Source organism: Phragmites australis, chromosome 14 (assembly GCF_958298935.1).
Source record: "Phragmites australis chromosome 14, lpPhrAust1.1, whole genome shotgun sequence".
Taxonomy (NCBI): domain Eukaryota; kingdom Viridiplantae; phylum Streptophyta; class Magnoliopsida; order Poales; family Poaceae; genus Phragmites; species Phragmites australis.
In genome coordinates this window covers 4,658,954-4,679,202 of record NC_084934.1, presented here as the reverse complement: position 1 = coordinate 4,679,202, position 20,249 = coordinate 4,658,954, and the positions used below count along the sequence as shown (strand labels likewise).

At 47.6% G+C, this 20,249-nt stretch overlaps 1 protein-coding gene across 1 annotated transcript; it reads right to left on the bottom strand.

Moving 5' to 3' along the window:
• Positions 1–6,097: 6,097 nt before the first annotated feature.
• On the bottom strand, positions 6,098–7,572 carry LOC133890175 (disease resistance protein Pik-2-like). The gene is made up of 2 exons (XM_062330639.1): positions 6,657–7,572; positions 6,098–6,119 (listed from the first exon to the last, which is right to left on the bottom strand). The coding sequence occupies exons 1-2, from the start codon at positions 7,529–7,531 to the stop codon at positions 6,098–6,100; spliced, it is 897 nt and encodes a 298-aa protein (XP_062186623.1). The 5' UTR covers positions 7,532–7,572.
• Between the last annotated feature and the right edge of the window lie 12,677 nt (positions 7,573–20,249).

Genomic DNA, 20,249 nt, shown 5'->3' with positions numbered 1-20,249 from the left:
CACAAGCGTAATATGGAGAAGAGCGGGGGATCTGGAGTCCAAAAAAATCTGAACAATAAGGGTAAGAAACAGATCGTCTTATGCTGTCAGATTTGCGAGGAGGAGCATTTCACTCCTCTTTTGCGTGCTCCCAAGCCGACAACAATTTTCTGCGGTTTTGCCAATGATGGGCTTGTCTTCTTTCAAATACCCCATGATGGTTCGGCCAAAATTCACAAGAGTGATGCTGCAACAGCTCTGATTCACATTAAGGAAGGTAACATTCTGGTGGAGTTGATTAAATCCAAATTGGCATGGCTAATCCCTGTCAAATGGCAATGGACGGTTCAAGAGCATGGTAATGGGGCATATGTTGTTCCTTTCTCATGTCAGGTTGAGTTGCAGCGTTTGGTTGCCATCAAGGAAATCAGAACTATCAATGCAGAGGGGGTCATGTTGATTGAAGAATGGAACCAAAAAATAGAACCATGTCAATATCTGCAGCATGTGTGGGTCAATGTGTATGGAGTCCCATATGAAATCCGGTCTTTTTTGCCGCTATGGGTTGTGGGTTCAATTCTGGGAGCGACCCAGAAGGTAGATATGGTTCATCTTAAAAAGACGGGGGTGGTTCGCATTTGTGTGGCAGTGACTGATGTCAGCAAGATCCCCGATGCCACAGATATTACTGTTGATGATGCTGTCTATGAAATATTTTTTTAAGGTGGATAAGGTTCTGCCATCTGCTAAGTCTGGTGATTCTAAGGATGGACAGGACAATGAGGGTGATGCAAAGCAAGAAGAGGAGGAGAATTCTCAAGATGACCATGAAAACAAGAGGCCCAAGAGTAAAGAGAATCAGGGAAGTTCAACTATTGCATCTTCTGATATTCAACCTTCAGGAGACAATGACATGCAGGAAGAGTTGCTCAATCAGGAGGATTTGAATGTGAAATATAAATCCATGGCTGACGGTATTTTGGACAAGGTTGTGGATGATCTTCTTGTGTGTTTGGCTAATGAAGTGATTGCGGAAGATAATGAGGTAACAAGGATGGATCCTCGCAGCTCATCTCTTGCCATTGATATCTATGATGTGCCGACAGAGGAAGCTATACCGGTGGTTTCATCATCCGTGTTGGTGCCAGAGGGATTACTTGGTGATGTGCTTTCTGAGGAGGGGTCTGCAGGTCTTGGCGAGGGTCTGCCGGACACTCTCTCGCCCTGCGTGATTGCTCGATGGTTGCCTTCGGTATTGCGCGAGATCCTGGACTGGAATGTCTCAGGTGAAGCCGCTGCTGAGGTGCATGAGCAACTGGGTGTTGGGCTGTTGTCCGATGTTCTGGCCACGCCGATTGAGATGCTGCATGCTGTCTGCTGGCCACTAGAGCTTCTGACGGATATTAGCAGCCGCTCGGTGGAGTTCTTGGTGCACAGGCATGAGGATATTACTGATACTTTGGATGTCAAGTGCTTGCGCCAGGTGGAATCTTTGCAGTCGCCCTTGGTAGCTGGTGTTGATGGCTCTAATCTACTGATGCCAATTTGTGACAAGGAAGAATTAGCTACACAACTGCTGCCGCCAATGAAACTTTCTGCAGTTGCTTTGGACACGGCTAAGAAGCTATTGTTTCATGCTTCCTCTTTGATGCTGGCGGATGAAGCTTCTTTAGCACTGGCAGTTGATTTGATATGCAAGGCAGCAACATCTGGAATCCCTCAAATTTCAAAGCCACCCTCTTCTCCAAGGCAGCAGGGACTAATAGTTGATGATCAGTCCAACGCTTTTGAATGGCAGCAGGGTCTAGTTATTGATGATCAGTCCAACAGAGCCAATTTACCAAGTGTTTTCCTTGGCCTTCCCAGGCATGTGTTACAAAACCTTTCCAAACAGAATGGTATACGGGCCAATATGTCTAATATGGCAATGGCGGAGGAACTGCAGGCTCTGGACTCTGTGGCGGGGTTGATAGGATTTCTGAATTGAAGAAAAAGACAAAGGAGCAACGTGTGATTACCTCGAATGTGGATGATCTTGCAACCATTCCAGGGGGTGATAAATCATGCAGAAGATTTAGCAAGCGGACTACAGCAAGGGGAGATGAGCATATTTTGGAAAAGGCAAAGCTTCTGGCAGCAAAGAGGAACCTTGATGGTGGTATGCCTAACAACTCCTTTGTTTCTTTGCCTTTTGACAGTATCAGATCCAATATAAATAAACTAGGTGATTCTATGGGTAGAGATAATAGTGACATCATGAACTCTGTTATCGCTATTAAAAATATAGAAGTAGATCGCCTTACAGTTGCTGCAAAAAAATCTGATTCAATAGGTAATAACCTTTCTACTAAGATTCACACTTTCTCTGTTGATGTTGATGATGAAGATGACATGGATGGTCTTGAGGCGCACCTTAGTCACATATGTCGTGACCTAAATGAGGTCCTCGATGAGGAGGGTTTTGATCAAATATGCTATGATCTAAACGCGGTCCCAAGGAAGAAAAAGACCAGTTCTTCAAAAATTAAGGGCAAGATAAACCGCCCATCCAAAAAACCAAACACTCCATCAAAATTAGTTCTTTCACGAAAATAATCTTCTAGAATAGCAGAGGTCTTGGTGACTTGGCTAAACACAATTTCCTTTCGAATACAGTTAAAGAACAACATATAGATTTCATTGCCGTCATGGAGATAGGTAGAAGTGATTTTCATGCTTCAACCCTCAGACACCTATGTGGTGGCCTTGAGTACCTGTGGCATATAATGCCTCCAAAAGGTAGATCTAGGGATATGATAGTTGGAGTTAATGCAACAATATTTGACATTGGCTCTATTGTGGAAGGTGATTTTTATACTAAATTCCTTCTAAATAACAAAGAGGATGGATTCACATGGGCTTTATTAGCGGTCTATGGACTAGCCCAAGATGACCTTAAGTCTACCTTCCTAACAGAATTGGCTCACGTTTGTAGTGCTGAAACCCACCCAATATTAATCGGGGGTGATTTTAACATTATGTGGAAACCGGAGGACAAGAATAATGATAAAATATGATTCACGCTGGCTCCATTTATTCAATGTTGTAATTGAAACAGTGGATCTATAGGAGATTGTAATGAATGGACGCCAATATACATGGGCGAATGATCTTGATCCTCCAACATATGAAAAGCTCGATAGGATTCTGATGAGCACGGAATGGGAAGCAAAATACCCAATAGTCTCAGTTGAGGCGTTGGATAGGGCGAGATGGGATCATACTCCGTTATTGCTCAATACAGGGGGCCCCTTCCAGTACGGAAAACAACCTCCATTCAAATTTGAATTGGGATGGTTAATTCATGATGTTTCTATGAGATGGTTGCCAACATCTGGCAAAGCGAACAGCGAGGATCTAATGCCATCGAAAAATGGCAAAACAAAATCCGATCTCTTAGACAATATTTGAGGGGTTGGGCTAAACATACAGCTGGAATTTTAAAGAAAGAAAAGAAACAGTTGGCCAATAAGGTTGATGAGCTCGACAAAAAGGCGGAAAAATATCCATTAACACATGTTGAGGTGGCATTTAAGCATTACCTAAATGAGAGGCTCGCGCATTTACTGCGAGAAGAAGAGCTCAAATGGTACCAATGTGCCAAGGTGAAAGAGCTACTTGAGGGTAACAATAATACTACATACTTCCAATTAGTAGCCAATGGTAAACACCGAAAGCAGCAGATATATAAACTTGAATACGAGAACAGCAAGTACATCAGGGAAGCTGATCTCAAAAAGTATATCACAAGATATTATAAGGGGTTATTTGGTAAGTCAGAGCATAATACTTTTGCGATGGACGAGTCGTTCATAAATGATATACCCCAAGTAAGTGAAGAAGAGAATGACATCCTTACAGCACCCTTTGATGAAGAAGAGGTGAAGTACGCAATATTTTAGATGGAGTGTAATAAAGCCCCAGGTCCTGACGGCTTCCCTGTTGAATTTTATCAGGTTTTTTGGGAAGTCATCAAAGGGGACCTTATGGCTTTGTTATTTGATTCCACCAGGGACAACTGGCCATTTATAGCCTTAATTTTGGGGTGATAACACTTGTCCCAAAAATTCAGGAGGCTTTGAAGATTCAACAGTACCGTCCTATATGTTTGTTAAATGTCAGCTTTAAAATATTCACCAAAGTGGGTACTAACAGAATTGGTACTATGGCAGAAAAGATAATAAAACCTACACAAACCGCCTTCATGCCAGGACGAAACATCATGGAAGGTGTAATAATTTTACATGAAACCATCTATGAATTACATAGAAAGAAACATAACGACGTGATATTGAAACTTGATTTTGAGAAGGCCTATGATAAAATTAAATGACCCTTTCTTCAACAAGCCATGTGAATGAAAGGATTCTCCACAAAATGATGTGAGTGGATCTAAAACTTTGTATCGGGAGGACATGTAGGAATTAAGATCAATGATAAGGTTGGCCCCTATTTCCAAACACACAAAGGTTTAAGATAAGGTGACCCCCTATCACCCATCCTTTTCAATATTGTAGCAGATATGCTTGCAATATTATATCAAGAGCCAAAAGGGATGGAGAAATAACAGGTTTGGTCCCACACTTGGTAGATGATGATCTGTCTATCCTGCAATATGCTGATGACACCATCATTTTCATGGACCATAATTTGGAACAAGCAAAGAATATGAAACTTATCCTTTCTATGTTTGAGCAGCTCTCGGGGTTGAAAATAAACTGCCACAAAAGTGAGTTGTTCTGCTATGGTGAGGCAAAGGAATGCGAAGACAGATACACTCTTTTATTTGGATGTAATACTACTACATTCCCTTATAGGTATCTTGGCATTCCAATGCATCACCGTAAATTAAGAAATAAGGATTGGAAGGGAATTGAAAATAGATTCGAACGGAAATTGAGTAGTTGGAAAGGGAAGATGATGTCAGCTGGAGGCCGATTAGTGCTTCTTAATTCAGTCCTCAATAGTCTTCGAATTTTCATGATGTATTTCTTTGAGATCCCACGGGGAGTCCTTAAAAGGCTGGATTATCTAAAATCCAGGTTTTTCTGGCAAGGTGATAATCACAAGAAAAAATATAGACTTGCACATGGGATATTCTTTGCCAACCCAAGGACCAAGGGGGGAGGGTTGGGAATTACCAACCTTATGGTTAAGAATATTTGCCTTCTAAGAAAATGGCTTTTCAAGCTGCTTACTGAGGATAGGGTTTGGTAACAACTGCTCAGGAATAAGTATCTTGGCTCCAAAGCACTCACACAGGTCCAAGGACAGCCAGGAGATTCACATTTCTAGACTGGTCTTATGAAAATAAAGAATGATTTCCTCAAATGGGGGTCTTTTCAAGTACAGAATGAGAAACAAATTTGCTTCTGAAATGATATTTGGCTGGGTAAATACCCACTGAGCCAGCATTATCCCATGTTGTACCAGGTGGTGAGACATAAACAAGTCACAGTAGCAGAGGTAATGAGAAGCATACCTCTTAATTTGTCCTTCCGTTGACTGATCTTTGGGATCAAACTAATTGAATGGCAACAATTGACGTTGCAACTTGTTCATATACATCTTTCTGATGATAGAGACATTTATAAATAGGATCTGAATGAAAAAGGGCAATTTACTGTCCAGTCGATGTACAAAACAATGCTAAACCAACCCATTAGCATCGCAAACAAGTGGCTGTGGCAACTCAAGTTCCCGTTAAAAATAAAGGTTTTCTTATGGTACATAGGACGTGGGGTGATTTTGACCAAAGATAACCTAGCCAAAAGAAACTGGAAGGGGCAGCCTCAAGTGTCCTTTCTGTAATCATAATGAAACTATCCATCACCTTTTCTTTGAATGTTCTTTAGCTAAGACTATCTGGTATATAATCAGTATAGCCTTAGGAATTAAGAAACCGAGGAACATGTCACATTTGATTGGAACTTGGTTATGGGCGATAGGAGCTAAGGAAAAGAGAAGAATCTTAGTTGGGATATCGGCAATATTTTGAGCTATTTGGCTCTGTCATAATGATATAATGTTTGATAAAAAAAACAAAAATGTGTTTCATGTAGGTACTTTTTAGAGGCACCTACTGGCTAAGATTCTGGAGGCTGTTATACAGGGAGGATCAAAGGGAAGAGTTTCTAGCAGTTTGTCATATGTTGGAGGTGGTGGCAATGGAACTCTTCGTCTAGCATGGGTGGTCATGTAGTTATAGATTGAAGGCTGCTTGACTCTAGATCTTTTTACATTGTTTCCTCTCCGTGTGATGTTGATTATTTATGTTGCGATTTTGTAATAATCAAATATTGATTGTATGCATCCCATGATGCAAAAGACCGGATGCTTATCCATTGTCTTAAAAAAAATATGTCACTCGGGTGTTTTAGGGACTCCTAATGCCCTAATTCCTTTAACCATCAAGTCTTGCTATTCATGGATGATATTTAATCTAACTTGTTAATATAAAAAAAGTAGATTATATTGAGTTCTATAACACCCAATTTTTTGTTTACACCAACACTACTTGAAAATTACAACAAAAAAATATTGTAACTCTAATATAAACAAACTGTAACTCCCATTCTTTTTTAATCGGGGTTAGGGGTATTTGTTTATAGAGTTTATGAGAAGAGACGAGGATTGACCTTTTGTCGTTGATACTCTCCTTGAGCTTGTCTGCCAGGTGTTGTTCATCCAAGCCGTCGATTCCTCCCAGGTCCCCCTCTTCCTTGACGCCTCTCTCATTCTCCGTTTTGACCTTGACGACCTGCTGAAGCATGCGCTTGAGCAGCGCCTTGAGGTCCCTGCCCGGCTCGAACGCCTGAGACAACGACACCATCGCCTGGCACGGGAACTCCGCCTCCAACCGCCGGCACACCTCCATGGCCAGCGTAGTCTTTCCGCCGCCGCCAAACCCCACGATAGAGAACACCTTGAGATAGCGCTCTTCGTTGACCCGCTCCTTCAGCCGCTCGACCAGGGAGCGCGCCTGGTCGTCGATGCCGACGAGCTGATGGTGGTCAGCAGCAGGGCCGTTGGCTGGGCGGAGCGCATGTGCAGACGCGGACGCCGCCAGCACCGGAGGGCCAGATAAAGAAGGAGAGCGGCGTAGTGCGTCGCGGTCGACGCCGTACCGCGCGTGGCGCTCGCTGACGGCGACGGCGCGGGCGCGGAGGGCGCTGATTTCAGAGGCGAGGCGACGGCGCCGCAAGAGCGTCCCGAGCAGGCGTTCCAACCAAGCGCGCACGCCGTCGTTCGGCCTGCACTTGATGCGGAGCTTGTATAAGTCAACGCAGTCCTCGGCATCGTAGGCGAGCTCGCGCAACTGCTTCATCCACTCCCGGGCGAAGTGGTCCACGGCGCCGTCCTCGGCCTCGGACTGCATACGGAGGAGGGCGTTCATGGTGGCTAGATCGTCCCGCAGCTCAGCTACCTCGCCGCCGACGCCGCGGAGTAGCCGATACTCGGCACCCAATAGCTGCCCAGCATTGCTTAAGACGGTCTGGGCCGCTCCCTCCATTCTCTTTCTCTCTCTCTCTCTCTGGGTCTGTCTCTCTTTTGTGTGTGAAATGCTTCAGTGCAAATGCTTTGCCCTGACTCTTTCTCGGAGCTGGCTTGTGGCTAGCAGCGCGGGTGTTCACACCACTCTATCGGGTTCAATTGCCGAGTACAGACCGGCTGCTGGTCCGCTCCTGTCACTCTCGTGGGCAACACTATCATGAGGGCAATTACTGAACTTGTGCAATAGTATGTGTTATGAAATTAGCTATGATCAGATGTAACGGATGGATCTAACTAGATAATACATACGATTACAGATGATATTGAAGGCACGATATTTATTAATGAGGTTCAGCTGAAACCTATATCCCTGAGGCATGACTACAGGTGCTCCTCTCCAACTAGGAATACAGGTCGGTTCCTGGGGTTTCGACAGATTCGCTGCCTCCCTGTGAACCTGTCGCTATGTCATCATGGTTACAAACAGTAGCTCTCCTCCTATATTTATAAAGAGGCCTAGTTACAGCAATCCTACTAGGATTCCACTAGAGTCCTACTAGAATTCCGTCATGTAGCGTTAATACAACTACAAGTTCTATACGTAACAAACTCCATACAATTATTCAACACATATTCAACAAACTCCACCTTGGCAGATAATTTGCCACTTTGAAGCCGTCATGCGTAAACCTCCTTGTACACCGGACTTGAGTTGTCGCATTTGCCGCTCAACAAGAGCTACCCAATGATTTTTACTCAGACTCACTGCCTTCTAGAGACACTGTTATCCTTACAACTTCAGACTCCATAGCTCCACCTACAAATGAGCATCTTTCTCTTCTATCAACACAGTCTCCTTGAGCGAAATCAGATTCATCTTTAGCTTTGACACATACCTGACTCCCTGAAGCACACAACTCCATAATAAATTTTGATTTTGATAGTACCTTATTCCAACAGCACGGTAGCCCGCGTTGTCACATAAGTAGATATAACCAGAATCACCAAACTCCCTGTTGGGCGTCACATGAAAAAACCAACTGAATCCGATATCCACGCTCCCAATTGACTGCTTCTTAATACTGAGAAATCCAATGTTGCTTTCCGAGCAACACATAGAAATTGCCACACTAGCATTGCTCTTTCACCTGATTATTTAGGTTACGATTCTCCGACGCCTTACACTCTAGCCTCTTGCAGTCCCAGACCAACTAGATTATTCCAATTGCAAGCAAAGATCTCCATAATCTTTACTTCCTTCTAATTCAGCCCTTGAAGCTTCTTCATGCCCATCGATCCACACTTCAGAAACCCGTACGTACAACTCGAATTGATCCGCGCCCTTGCTGATTTGGAAACACGCAAGCCCTCTCTGATGCTATCCTGCATCCTGAGCTCGCGCCATGTATTGCCACGCCACAGAAAATAACCACCACCGGCCCTCACGCTCCTATGTCGTTGTTGCCAGTCTCATCATTTCTGCTAGCCGCAGTATGACTGGCCTGTCGCCACCAGCCTGTCCGCCTTGCACCACGGTATGTTCACCCTCCAAGTGAACTGTCCGTCAGCCTTCCTTGGATTGTCTGCCATGTTCCTGCAAATTGTCCGGCCACCACCGTCGAACTCTTATCAGTCGCCATGCGCATCACGACCAAACACCATCGACAGTCCATCATCACCGAGCATTGCAAAACCGGCATGAGGTCTGGTCAACTGGTCGACTACCTCTGCTCCTTCGCCTGTTGCATTATTCATCAGCATCTCTGTGACCTCCTGTCGCGCTACAACACCTGCGCACCTCGTGTCTGGGACCTCCTATGGCACTCCAACACCTGCGCACCTCGTGCACGTCCACACGACACGACTTGTCACCGGTACGCTAATCCATCCAACGACTGACCAAAACTACAATCCCACCTCACCGAACACCAGACTATTCATCTTTGTCACAAATTGTCTGCCCGGGTTCATCACTAAACCCGTCTGTCTCGTCGTCAAGTACCCCGCATGCCGCCTTCTATGTCTTACCAGCCGTCCTGCAAGCAACCTACCCCATGTGCACCAGCACGCCCGCCTGGCCATGCCCTCTGCTCCTGGCACTCCTGGCTGCCTTCACATGCACCTGCAAGGTACCAGACGTGTGCGGGTCTCCTGTCATCTTATACACGGAATCGTCAGCCGCATTCGAGCCAAACTCTGCCGCTCAAGCCAACGATCCTCACCGTCAACCTTTATAGACCACATCACCAGTCGTGACCGCCCACGTGAGTCAAGCCGTGCGCCTCCCGTGCACCAGCTCACGCAGCCACACGTCGGCCTCCACCACGCTCGCGGGCCGAACTCCACACCTAGCTTCCTCCGAGCCGAACACCTGATTCCGTCGGCTCACCACACGCCACCTCGACCTACTTCGCCCCAGCCCGACTGACCACCCTCACAGGCCACGCCCGCCCCGCCCGGGCCGCGTTTTCCTCCGTGACGAAACTGTGTTCCTGCCGAGTGACCGAGTCCACCAAAGCCGTGTCGGACTTGTCTAGCCTGCTAAGTCCCGAGCACCCACGTCCTCCCCAACTAGCAACACAGGCCGCTTCACAGGGTTCTCGTAGACTCGCTATCTCCCTGTGAACCTGTCACTATGTCGTCATAGTTACAAACAGTGGCCCTCCTCTCATATTTATGAGGAAGCCTGGTTGCAACAATTCTATTAGGATTCCACTAGAGTCCTACTAGGATTCCGCCATGTACCGCTAATACAACTACAAGTCCTATACGTTACCAACTCCATACAATTATTCGACACATATTCAACAGTATGGGTAGGACCAAACCAGCTGTAGCACTAAACCTTGCCAGTCTATAGCAATGATACAGGGACATGCTACAATATTCCCATGAACAATAGACGCACTATTCTTCTCTGTCTTTGCAAGATGTTCTTCTCTGCCTTTACCTTTGCAAAGGCTGAGGATACGAATCCAAACCAGCTTGCTCTAGAAGATATCTTCAACCAAAACATCGACAGATCAAACATAAGATGACAGGCATAGTGTTGAAGTATTTAGTGACATCCAACTACTACCATGTTTCAGGTCAACATAGTTCTGAATATAATCTTGATTGCTGTCAAACCTATTGTTGCCCAACAACATCGGATGCACACAACACTACAAAATTCAGGAAAAAAATCATTGTCCCATTCATTAAAGGGAGATAAACTCAACCGTCTTGTAGGTAGCTTGTCTGGGTTATGAGAACACAAATAACATGTTCTGGCTGTTCAGTGCATGTTAGGATCTTAATTAGGTTATAGTTGATAGCTACTTTTTTTAGTTACATTCATTTGCAACACAGTGGACCGATTCAGACTGGCAGTTGAAAAAGATTTCCATGGATGCATGGCCATTATTTGAGTTTGTCTCATGGAAATTGTTGCCAAGGATACGATTCCAACTGTCTTGTTGAAACACCCCATAGTTACATGTTCTTCTCGAGCGAACATCAAATGCACCTTGGGATGCTCACAAGTTAGAATCTTATGAGTGGGGTAGTGTTTCTAGTGAACACAAATAACTTCTTTTACTACTATAGAAAATGTCATCACTACCAGTTCAAAATTGGCATCACTGTCGGTTTTTAAACCAACAGTGAATAAATGGCTGTGATAATCCATGCCGATTCACGTTTTCAACTAATAGTGATGACCCAATTATCATTGTCGGTTCATAACATGAATCAACAGTGATAACCCAATGATCATTGTTAGTTCATGCTATGAACCGGCAATAATAATCCTTCCAGATCCGCAAAAATACTTAATTGCGAACCCTTCAACATGGGGATCTGTCTTAAGTTTGATGTCAAACCTAAGACAAAAATCCCATGCCGAAATGTTCACGGTAGAGCATTTTATACATAAATCTAAAAATAGGAACACTATCGGAGTGACAACAATACATCTAAATGAATAGTAAAAACATAATCTTGAAGAAAATGTATTTTCTATCACTCATTTAGATGTGGCTATTGCCACAATCTAACTTGAATGAATGACAATATATCTAAATCTACATTCACAGTGACAATAATAAGCCTAAATGAATGGCAAAAACACACTTCGTCTTCAACACATTTGTGTTTTTTGCCATTTGTTTAGATCTACCTATTGCCACAATCATCTTCACACAAGATTCGCGCGTGTAGTGGAGACGGGGAGAGGCGATGAGGAGACAGAGAGGAGAGGAGATGAGGAGACGGTGATGAGAGGAGACGAGGAATGCGCGCGGCTGCACAGGTTTCCTGGGAGACGGCAAGCTCAATGAACGGCGAGGTGGCTACGGCGCGTTGAAGCCAGGCACAAGGGACAGAGGTGGCCGCGGGGGACATGGTCACCAATGCTCCACTTCGACTGTCACTGCCCCTCGAGAGTGGCTTCAGAAGAGCGAAATGAGATTGTGCTTCTGTGGGAGGCGAGTTCTATTTATAAAAGAATTATCACTGTTGGTTTGTAATACAAATCGACAATGATAATAAATAGCACTGTCGGTTCGTATTAATCAATTATTGCTCTGTCGATTTGAATTATGAACTGACAGTGATAATATTTATCATTGCTGGTTCATATTATTAACTGGTAGTGATAATAGTTATCACTACCGGTTATTAAAGGCATAACCGACAATGCTATTTATAAAAGAATTATCACTGTTGGTTTGTAATACAAATCGACAATGATAATAAATAGCACTGTCGGTTCGTATTAATCAATTATTGCTCCGTCAGTTTGAATTATGAACTGACAGTGATAATATTTATCATTACTGGTTCATATTATTAACTGGTAGTGATAATAGTTATCACTACCGGTTATTAAAGGCATGTCTTTTTATGCATAGCTTATAAAGAACCGATGATGATAAACATTATCACTGCAATTTTGGAATACGAACTGGTTGAGATAAACATTATCACTGTCGGTTACTAAAGACACATCTTTTATGCATGTCTTTTAAAGAACCGGCAGTGATCATATAGTTATCTTTGCTGGTTAGTTATAAGAACTAGCAGTGATAACTACTATCACTGTCGGTTCTTATTGGCTCGACTTTTTATGTGTGTTTAGAGATTAAGAACCGACAGTGATAATCCAACACTGTCAGTTATTATTGAACCAATAGTGAAAGGGTCGCAAGGATGATCCTTTCTGTGGTAATGTTTGTAGGTAGCTTGCTTGGGTCATGAGAACACAAGTCACATGTTCTTGTTGTTCAGTCAGAGTCTTAATTAGGCTATAGCTAATAGCATTACTACAGAAACCCCAATCAGCGACTGCTTACCAAAGCCTGTTTAGGTAGCATCGGTAGTGATAAGATATCACTGCTGGTTCATAACGACAATGGGCAAAAAAATTAATGAGTTCATTGGAACCAACAATGATATCAGTTTCTATTCTCTTCAATATTGAGACTATCTTTTTCTTCCAAGAGACACTTGCTTATTCTCTTCATTCCTTAACTATCACCTTTTGTCCTAAGTAGACATCTAATTATGCCTCAGACACTAGGAGTGGCCTAAAAGCAATTGATCCAAGAACAAGGATGTGGCTAGATCTTATTGCAAGTAATTGTAGAGAGACAATGAAGTAGAGAGTAAAAATCATGTTATTGATTCATGGGGTGTTTACATATTTATACATGCTGAATGGATATACTAAAAGGACATGTCTATCGGGAAGACACTCCTTCCCGATAGACACAACTCTTGCTAGTTGGCACCTAATTGATCACATGGTGTTTATTTGCAACACTCCCTCTTGATCAATTAGTGCAGTTGTAAACTTCTTGTTAAAAATAAATCTAAAACCCTGTGGGAAAAATGAGGAGAAAATAATATATTTATATGTTATTAAAACTCCTTTAAAACCCAATGGGAAAATGTAAGGAGAAAATGGTATGACATATATTGATTATTGACTCATTGTAAGCTCATATGAGAAACCTAGGTAGGAAAAAAAATCATTGGTAAGCTTAAAAAATAATAATTATGATCTATGGATCATATTAAAACCTCCAAAAACCTCTTGGGAAAATTGGAGGAATAAGGTAGATATTGCCTCATTAAAAACTTTATATGAGAAACCATATAGGAAAAATTCATAAAGGAAAAGAGTGCAATATAATATGAACATATTATTATTCAGGGATTAACTCTCCCTGAACTTTGCAAATCTTATAGTTGCCGCATATCAATTCCATGAATACATTTTGGAATGTGGACATTGATAAGGACTCAGTGAATAAATCAGCGAGGTTATCACATGATTGAGTTTGCAAAATTTCTATTTTCCTATTATTTTGCAATTCATGAGGACAGAATAATTTAGAGGCAATATGTTTGGTTATATTTCTCTTTGTGTAGTTTGTTTGTATTTGAGCAATGTATGCATAATTATCTCCATAGATAATGGTTGGTGATTCAATGTAACCAATACCACATGAGAGTTGTATGTGGTTTATCATTCTGAGAAGCTATACATATGTATGTGATGTTTCAGAATGATAGGTAGAAGTAGTATTTGAAATCTGTTTTGGTGACTCCTATGAGAAGACTATATCACCATGAAATCAGTCTGTGATTTGACGTTATGGGGATTAGTTATATAGCCAGTATATGAATATCCCACTATAGTCATATCTTGATTTTTTGATAGAATAAACCTAGATCTTTGGTACCATAAAGATATATGTGGATATCCTATTTGACTCTCACTTAACGGTGTTGTTAGAGCTGTGCTATTTAAGCTAGCAAGTTATCTGCAAATACAATATCAAGCATATTGCGATTTGCAAGATACATGAGCGCTTTTATGGTAGTAAGATATAGACCTTTAGATTCAATATCTTTTTATTATCAACCCAAGTTATGAATGGATTGTGAGGAACCGTCCAAACAGTATTCTAGTTTATCATCAAAAGGATCATTATTTATAATCACAACCTTCATGATTAACTAGAATATCGAGCTGGTAGTCCCGGCACGTGTTTTGTGCCTAAGACCGGAACACATGCCTTTCCAACATAAGTCATCACAAAAAACTTAAAAAAACGAGTAATTTAAATTATATTACAAGTCTTTAGCCATGCAACTATTTACATCAATTTACAACAAAAGAAGCACCTAGGTAGCGAAAGATTAAACCTATTAACAATAAAAGAGAGCGGCACCATATGCCCTTAGGCACTACCTCAAAAGCCTCACCAACAGAGTAGGATGAACTACTCTTGCCCGTCGCCATCGTCGGCAGGCACGAAGTAGCTAAACATCATCTCTTCCTCGCCAGCAAAACCTGTAGAGCAACTGAGTACGAAGGTACTCGCAAAACTTAATCCATATAGGGTACATATAAATAACCCGACTTCAAGGATTATGTATTGGGCCATTAGCAAGGAAAGAAACCACAGAGTTAAGTACAACATATACACCCGCAACCTAGACACATATGTGTGAGCACGTCAACTTAACCAAACTACCATCAACCCTGTAACCAACCACCTGCACATGTATGAAACTAGAACAATATCAAACATAACTGTAGGATGGAACCATCTCGACCAACTCCCACATATCCAACCAAAATCCACACCTTGTGACTCTAGACCGATGCAAATGAACAGAAACATGGTCATGACCGAGAGTGAGTGTCGGTGTATCAGGAACTGGGGGTCCCTGAGTCCCGAGGCCAGGCCAGCTGTCCACCACGTGTCACCATCCCGCGAGGTCCCTCCTGCGGGATGAGGAAAATCTAAGTTCCGGGAGAAGGTGCTCGGGGCCACAGTCTCTGGTCCCCGAGCACCTCAGTTCCCCGATGACCCGCAGAGTCCAAGTACCAGGAAGAAAGTGCTCGGGGAGGTGCCTGGTCACCCCCGAGCACCCTAGTCCCCCGACGATCAGAAGAGCTAAGTTCCGGGAGAGAGCGCTCGGGGGGCTGCGTGCGGCAGCCCCCGAGCGCCCGGTTCCCCGAGGGTCAGTGCAAAAGTGCTCGGGAGAAAGTGCTTGGGGTTGCACGTGGCAGCCCCTAAGCACTCGGTCCCCCGAAGGTTCGTGCGAGAGTGCTCGGGAGAGAGAGTGCTTGGGGAGGTAAACAGTGCCCCCGAGCGCCCGGTACCCCGAGGGCAAGGGTAGGCATTCTCGGGAGAGGGTGCTCGGGGAGGTAAATAGTACCCCCGAGCACTCGGTGCCCCGACGACCCAGAAGGGCCCCCGAGGGGCCCACCGATGAGGTGTCAACCAGTCAGAGGTCCGATGCCGCATTTAATGGGCGTGCGCGGCCTGACATCCCCAACTGCTCCCGCCGTAGTGTCAGTCCCTGCCATGCTTTGGCAGAGAGGCGTAGGGCCATTAATTGCACGGGTCTCGTCCCGTATCATCCGGTGTGTCTCGGGATAACATCGCCAGGATCAAGGCGTTCCGCCTGCCGCCCTGCCGTGGCAGAGGAACAAGACAGGGCGGGCACGCCGGGTGCCTCTGTGGCTGCCCGGTGGGCCCTCTCAACGGCGCCCGTCGCCAGGACGCCCACAGTGACAAGTGACCGGACGCGCCGCATTTTTTCCACCGCCCCAGTCACTTCGCCCAGAGGAAATGATGACGCCTTTCTCAGTCGTGGTGTCTTAGAACTTGTGCCCCTTCCTTCCCGTTCGGGGTATGTCGCGGCCGGCGAGTGCATAAAAGGATCGGCATACAGAGAGAGAAAAAAAAGCCCAAGCAGTCAACCGAGACACCCAGACAAAGAAGACGGACCACACAACGAACTAAGCCAATAGACGAAGACATTGCAAGCAAGCCTAAGCAGAGCTCCTGCCGAGGAACAAGGAGCCTCAAGCTCTTAGTTAGACACTATATTCTTGTAACCAGATACATCCTTGAGGGATCCCCCTCAGGATAAGTTATTGCATCCATACAGGAGTAGGGTATTACGCCCCCGTGCGGCCCGAACCTGTCTAAACTCCGGTGCATTTACTTCCCTTTGCACTAGGTCGATCATCCCCCACCACCGGCCGTTGCATTTACTTCCACTTCCATTTATTTCTCCGATGAACTTATTCAGGATCATCCCCTCGGCCGAATCTCTAAAAAGGGGTCTCTCGGGATCCCTGCGACAGGAGTTAATCCTCCGATAGCTGGCGCGCCAGGTAGGGGGGAACATCCCTGAATCTGTTCTTTTGTTTTCTTCCACAGGAAAAAATGGCTGGTGGGCACCGTCTCCAGCGTTCTGGCTCCACTTCCAGTGAAGAAATGCTGCCCGACGTCCCGGAGGCCCCAGTCGCGGCTGCGTCCCAGCAGCAGCCGCTATCTACATGCGTGTTGTTCCCCTCCCAAGGGGACCAGGGCGCTGGGCCCAGCAAGGCCGCCGCCGCCGCCACCGGTGCACCGTCCGACCCCCATCAGGTGGTCGAAACCCCGGCCGCCAGGTCCGCCTCTGGACAGCACCGGGCGCCTCTGCGGCGTAGGCTCGCCTTTGGCGAAGCCGGCCCCGGAAGTACGCTACTTGCGACGCACGCTCTCCTCAGGCATCCGCCTGTCCAGGCAACGCCGAACACTCCGGAAGGCCGCTGGATCCAAGACGTCGCTGCCCTGGTCGGCACTGCTCGCCGCCAGGTCCTGGCCGGGAGTTCTCGCGCCACCACCCAGCGTGGCACTGCTAGAACCGGCTCATCAACGGGCAACGTTCGCACGGGCTGGGGAGCCTCCAGGCGGAGCGCCGCCCCCATGGCCGCGTTCGAAGCCCAGGACCTCTGCTTGCGTCTCAACGAGCGGAGGGGCCACGAAGATGCGCGTGTCACCCTCGAGCGCCAGCGGGAAACCCGGCAGGAGGCCAAGGCTGAGGACCAGGCTTCCTCTTTTCCGGCCCACGATCGCCAGGAATCCACGGCTAGCCGTTATTCGCCACCAAGGACTACCGCCCGCGCCACAGGGTACGGCACCGGTTGCCGTGCCTTCACCACTGAACTCCGTCGGGTCAAATGGCCCTCCAAGTTCCGCCCTGAGCTGCCGGAGAAGTACGATGGGTCCATCGACCCCGTCGAGTTCCTCCAGATCTACACTACGGCCGTCCAAGCGGCCGGGGGCAGTGAAAAGGTGATGGCAAATTATTTCCATGTTGCCTTGAGGGGCTCTCCCCGTTCTTGGCTCATGAACTTACCCCCAGGGTCAGTTAGCTCCTGGGATGACCTCTACCACCAGTTTGTGGCTAATTTTCAGAGCACATTCACGCGCCCCGGTTTGGAGTGCGACCTCCACGCCGTCAAGCAACAGGAGGGGGAGACACTGCGGCGCTTTATTCAGCGCTTCAGCCAGGTCCGCAACACCATCCCGCGGATAGCCCCCCACGCTGTCATCGTCGCCTTCCGACAGGGCGTCCGCGACGAGAGGATGCTCGAAAAGCTAGGTACGCACAAACTTGAAACCACTACGGAACTCTTCGCACTGGCCGATAAGTGCGCCAAGGCGGCGGAGGCCCGGGCGTGGCATGCTCCGCGCCCCACCGTCGACCAGCCAAGTTCTTCCCGTTCCGACAGGCGGGAAAAGAAGAAGAGAAGAAAGCATGAAGCCGCTCCTGTCGAACCGGCCCGGGGCCCCGCCCATAGGTCGCCCCAAGAGCCCGACCGCCGGCAAGAACGCCGGGCGGTCGCTGACAGACGGCCCACACCCGCAAGGGCCCCGGCACCAGCTAGGGCACCGGCTCCCGCAAGAGCCCCGGCACCCGGCCGGGCTCCTGCTCCAGCGAGGGTCCCCGCTCCCGCGGGGCCCGAGCCAGGCAAATGGTGCCCCATACACCAGACCAGATGGCACGATCTCACGGAGTATCGTACGGTCAAAGGTCTCATCGAGCAACGCCAGAGGGAGCGCGACGAGTCCCGCGGGGGAGGCGATGCTGAGGCCGCCCCCGGCAACACCGAGCTCAGCTTCCAGGAGCCCGAGCATACCGTCGCCTTCATCAACGGTGGCGCCTACACGCCTTCCTCGTGCCGTGGCATCAAGGTCATGCAGCGCGAGGTGTGCTCGGCAACCCCGAGCGAGGAAGCCGCCAGGCCCCTAAGGTGGTCGGACGCCCCGATCACGTTCAGCATGGCCGACCACCCCGCGAGCACTGCAGCCGTGGGGCGACTACCCCTGGTAGTGTCCCCCACCATCTGCAATGTCAAGGTCGGCAGAGTGCTGATCGATGGGGGTGCAGGCCTCAACCTCCTCTCCAAGGAGGCTTTTGAAAAGATGCAGGTGTCCTCCAAGCACCTAAGGCCGTCGCTCCCATTCTACGGAGTAACACCCGGGCACTCCCTGCCCCTCGGGCAGGTCGAGCTACCCATGACCTTTGGGAGTCGGGACAACTTCCGCACGGAGAACGTCCTCTTCGACGTCGCGGAGCTCCCCCTCCCCTACAATGCCATCCTCGGGCATCCGGCGCTCGCCAAATTCATGATTGCCGTGCATTATGCGTATCTCACGGTTAAGATGCCGGGCCCAGCAGGCCCCATCTCCGTGATTGCCGACTCCGGCGGCACCGTCTCCTGCGCCGAGCAGTCGTACATGGCTCTGGTTTCTGCGCAGGCCGAGGTCGAAGGCTGCACAGGGGGCCCGGGACCCTCTTCATCCAAACCCCGACTCGCCGCCGACGCCTCTGTTCCTACGAAGGAGGTCGTGGTGGCGAAGGTGCTACCCAGGTCGTCTGGATCGGCGGTGACCTGGGCAGCAAATAGGAAAGCGCGCTCGTCACCTTCCTCCGGGCTAACGCAGATGTGTTCCCATGGCAACCATCCGACATGCCCGGGATCCCCAGGGAGGTGATCGAGCATCACTTGGCGGTGCGCTCGGACGCCCGCCCGGTGAAGCAGAAGGTCCGGCGGCAGGCGCCTGAGCGCCAGGAGTTCATCCGGGAGCAGGTCAACAAGCTCCTTGACGCCGGATTTATCCGAGAGGTCCTCCTCCCCGACTGCCTGGCAAATCCAGTCATCGTCCCGAAGGCCAACGGCAAGCTCCGCATGTGTGTGGACTACACCAACCTAAATAAGGCTTACCCTAAAGATCCTTTTCCCTTGCCCCGCATTGATCAAATTGTAGATGCAACCGCGGGATGCGATCTTTTATGTTTTTTAGATGCAAACTCTGGGTATCACCAGATCCGCATGGCTATTAAGGACGAAGAAAAAACTGCTTTGACCACCCCGGTGGGGACTTACTATTATACGTCGATGCCTTTTGGTTTGCGCAATGCTGGGTCTTCTTTCCAGCGCGCCATTCGCATTACCCTTGATTCGCAGGTTGACCGCAACGTCGAGGCCTACATCGACGATCTCGTGGTCAAGTCCCGAGACCGCGCCACCCTGCTCGAGGACCTTGCCGAGACTTTCAACAGTCTCCGCACCACCCGCCTCAAGCTCAACCCCGAGAAGTGTGTCTTCGGGGTGCCGGCGGGCAAGCTCCTCGGTTTCTTGGTTTCCGGCCGAGGAATCGAGGCCAATCCAGAGAAGATCCAGGCCATCGAGCAGATGCGACCCCCGGCTCGACTCAAAGAGGTCCAGCGTCTCGCCGGCTGTATGGCGGCCCTCGGGTGCTTCATCTCCAAGCTCGGGGAGCGAGGGCTCCCCCTCTTCAAGCTTCTGAAGAAGACCGGTCGTTTTGACTGGACGCCGGAGGCCGAACAGGCCCTCCGCGATCTGAAGAAGTACCTCACCTCACCACCCGTGC

What these genes read in the sequence shown, in the direction of transcription:
- LOC133890175 (XM_062330639.1), bottom strand. Translation starts at nt 7,531, where the DNA reads ATGGAGGGAGCGGCCCAGACCGTCTTAAGCAATGCTGGGCAGCTATTG. An exon ending in GAGAGTATCAACGACAAAAG is followed by an intron (nt 6,120 to 6,656) that starts GTCAATCCTCGT and finishes CCTGTATAACAG; the next exon opens with CCTCCAGAATCTTAGCCAGT.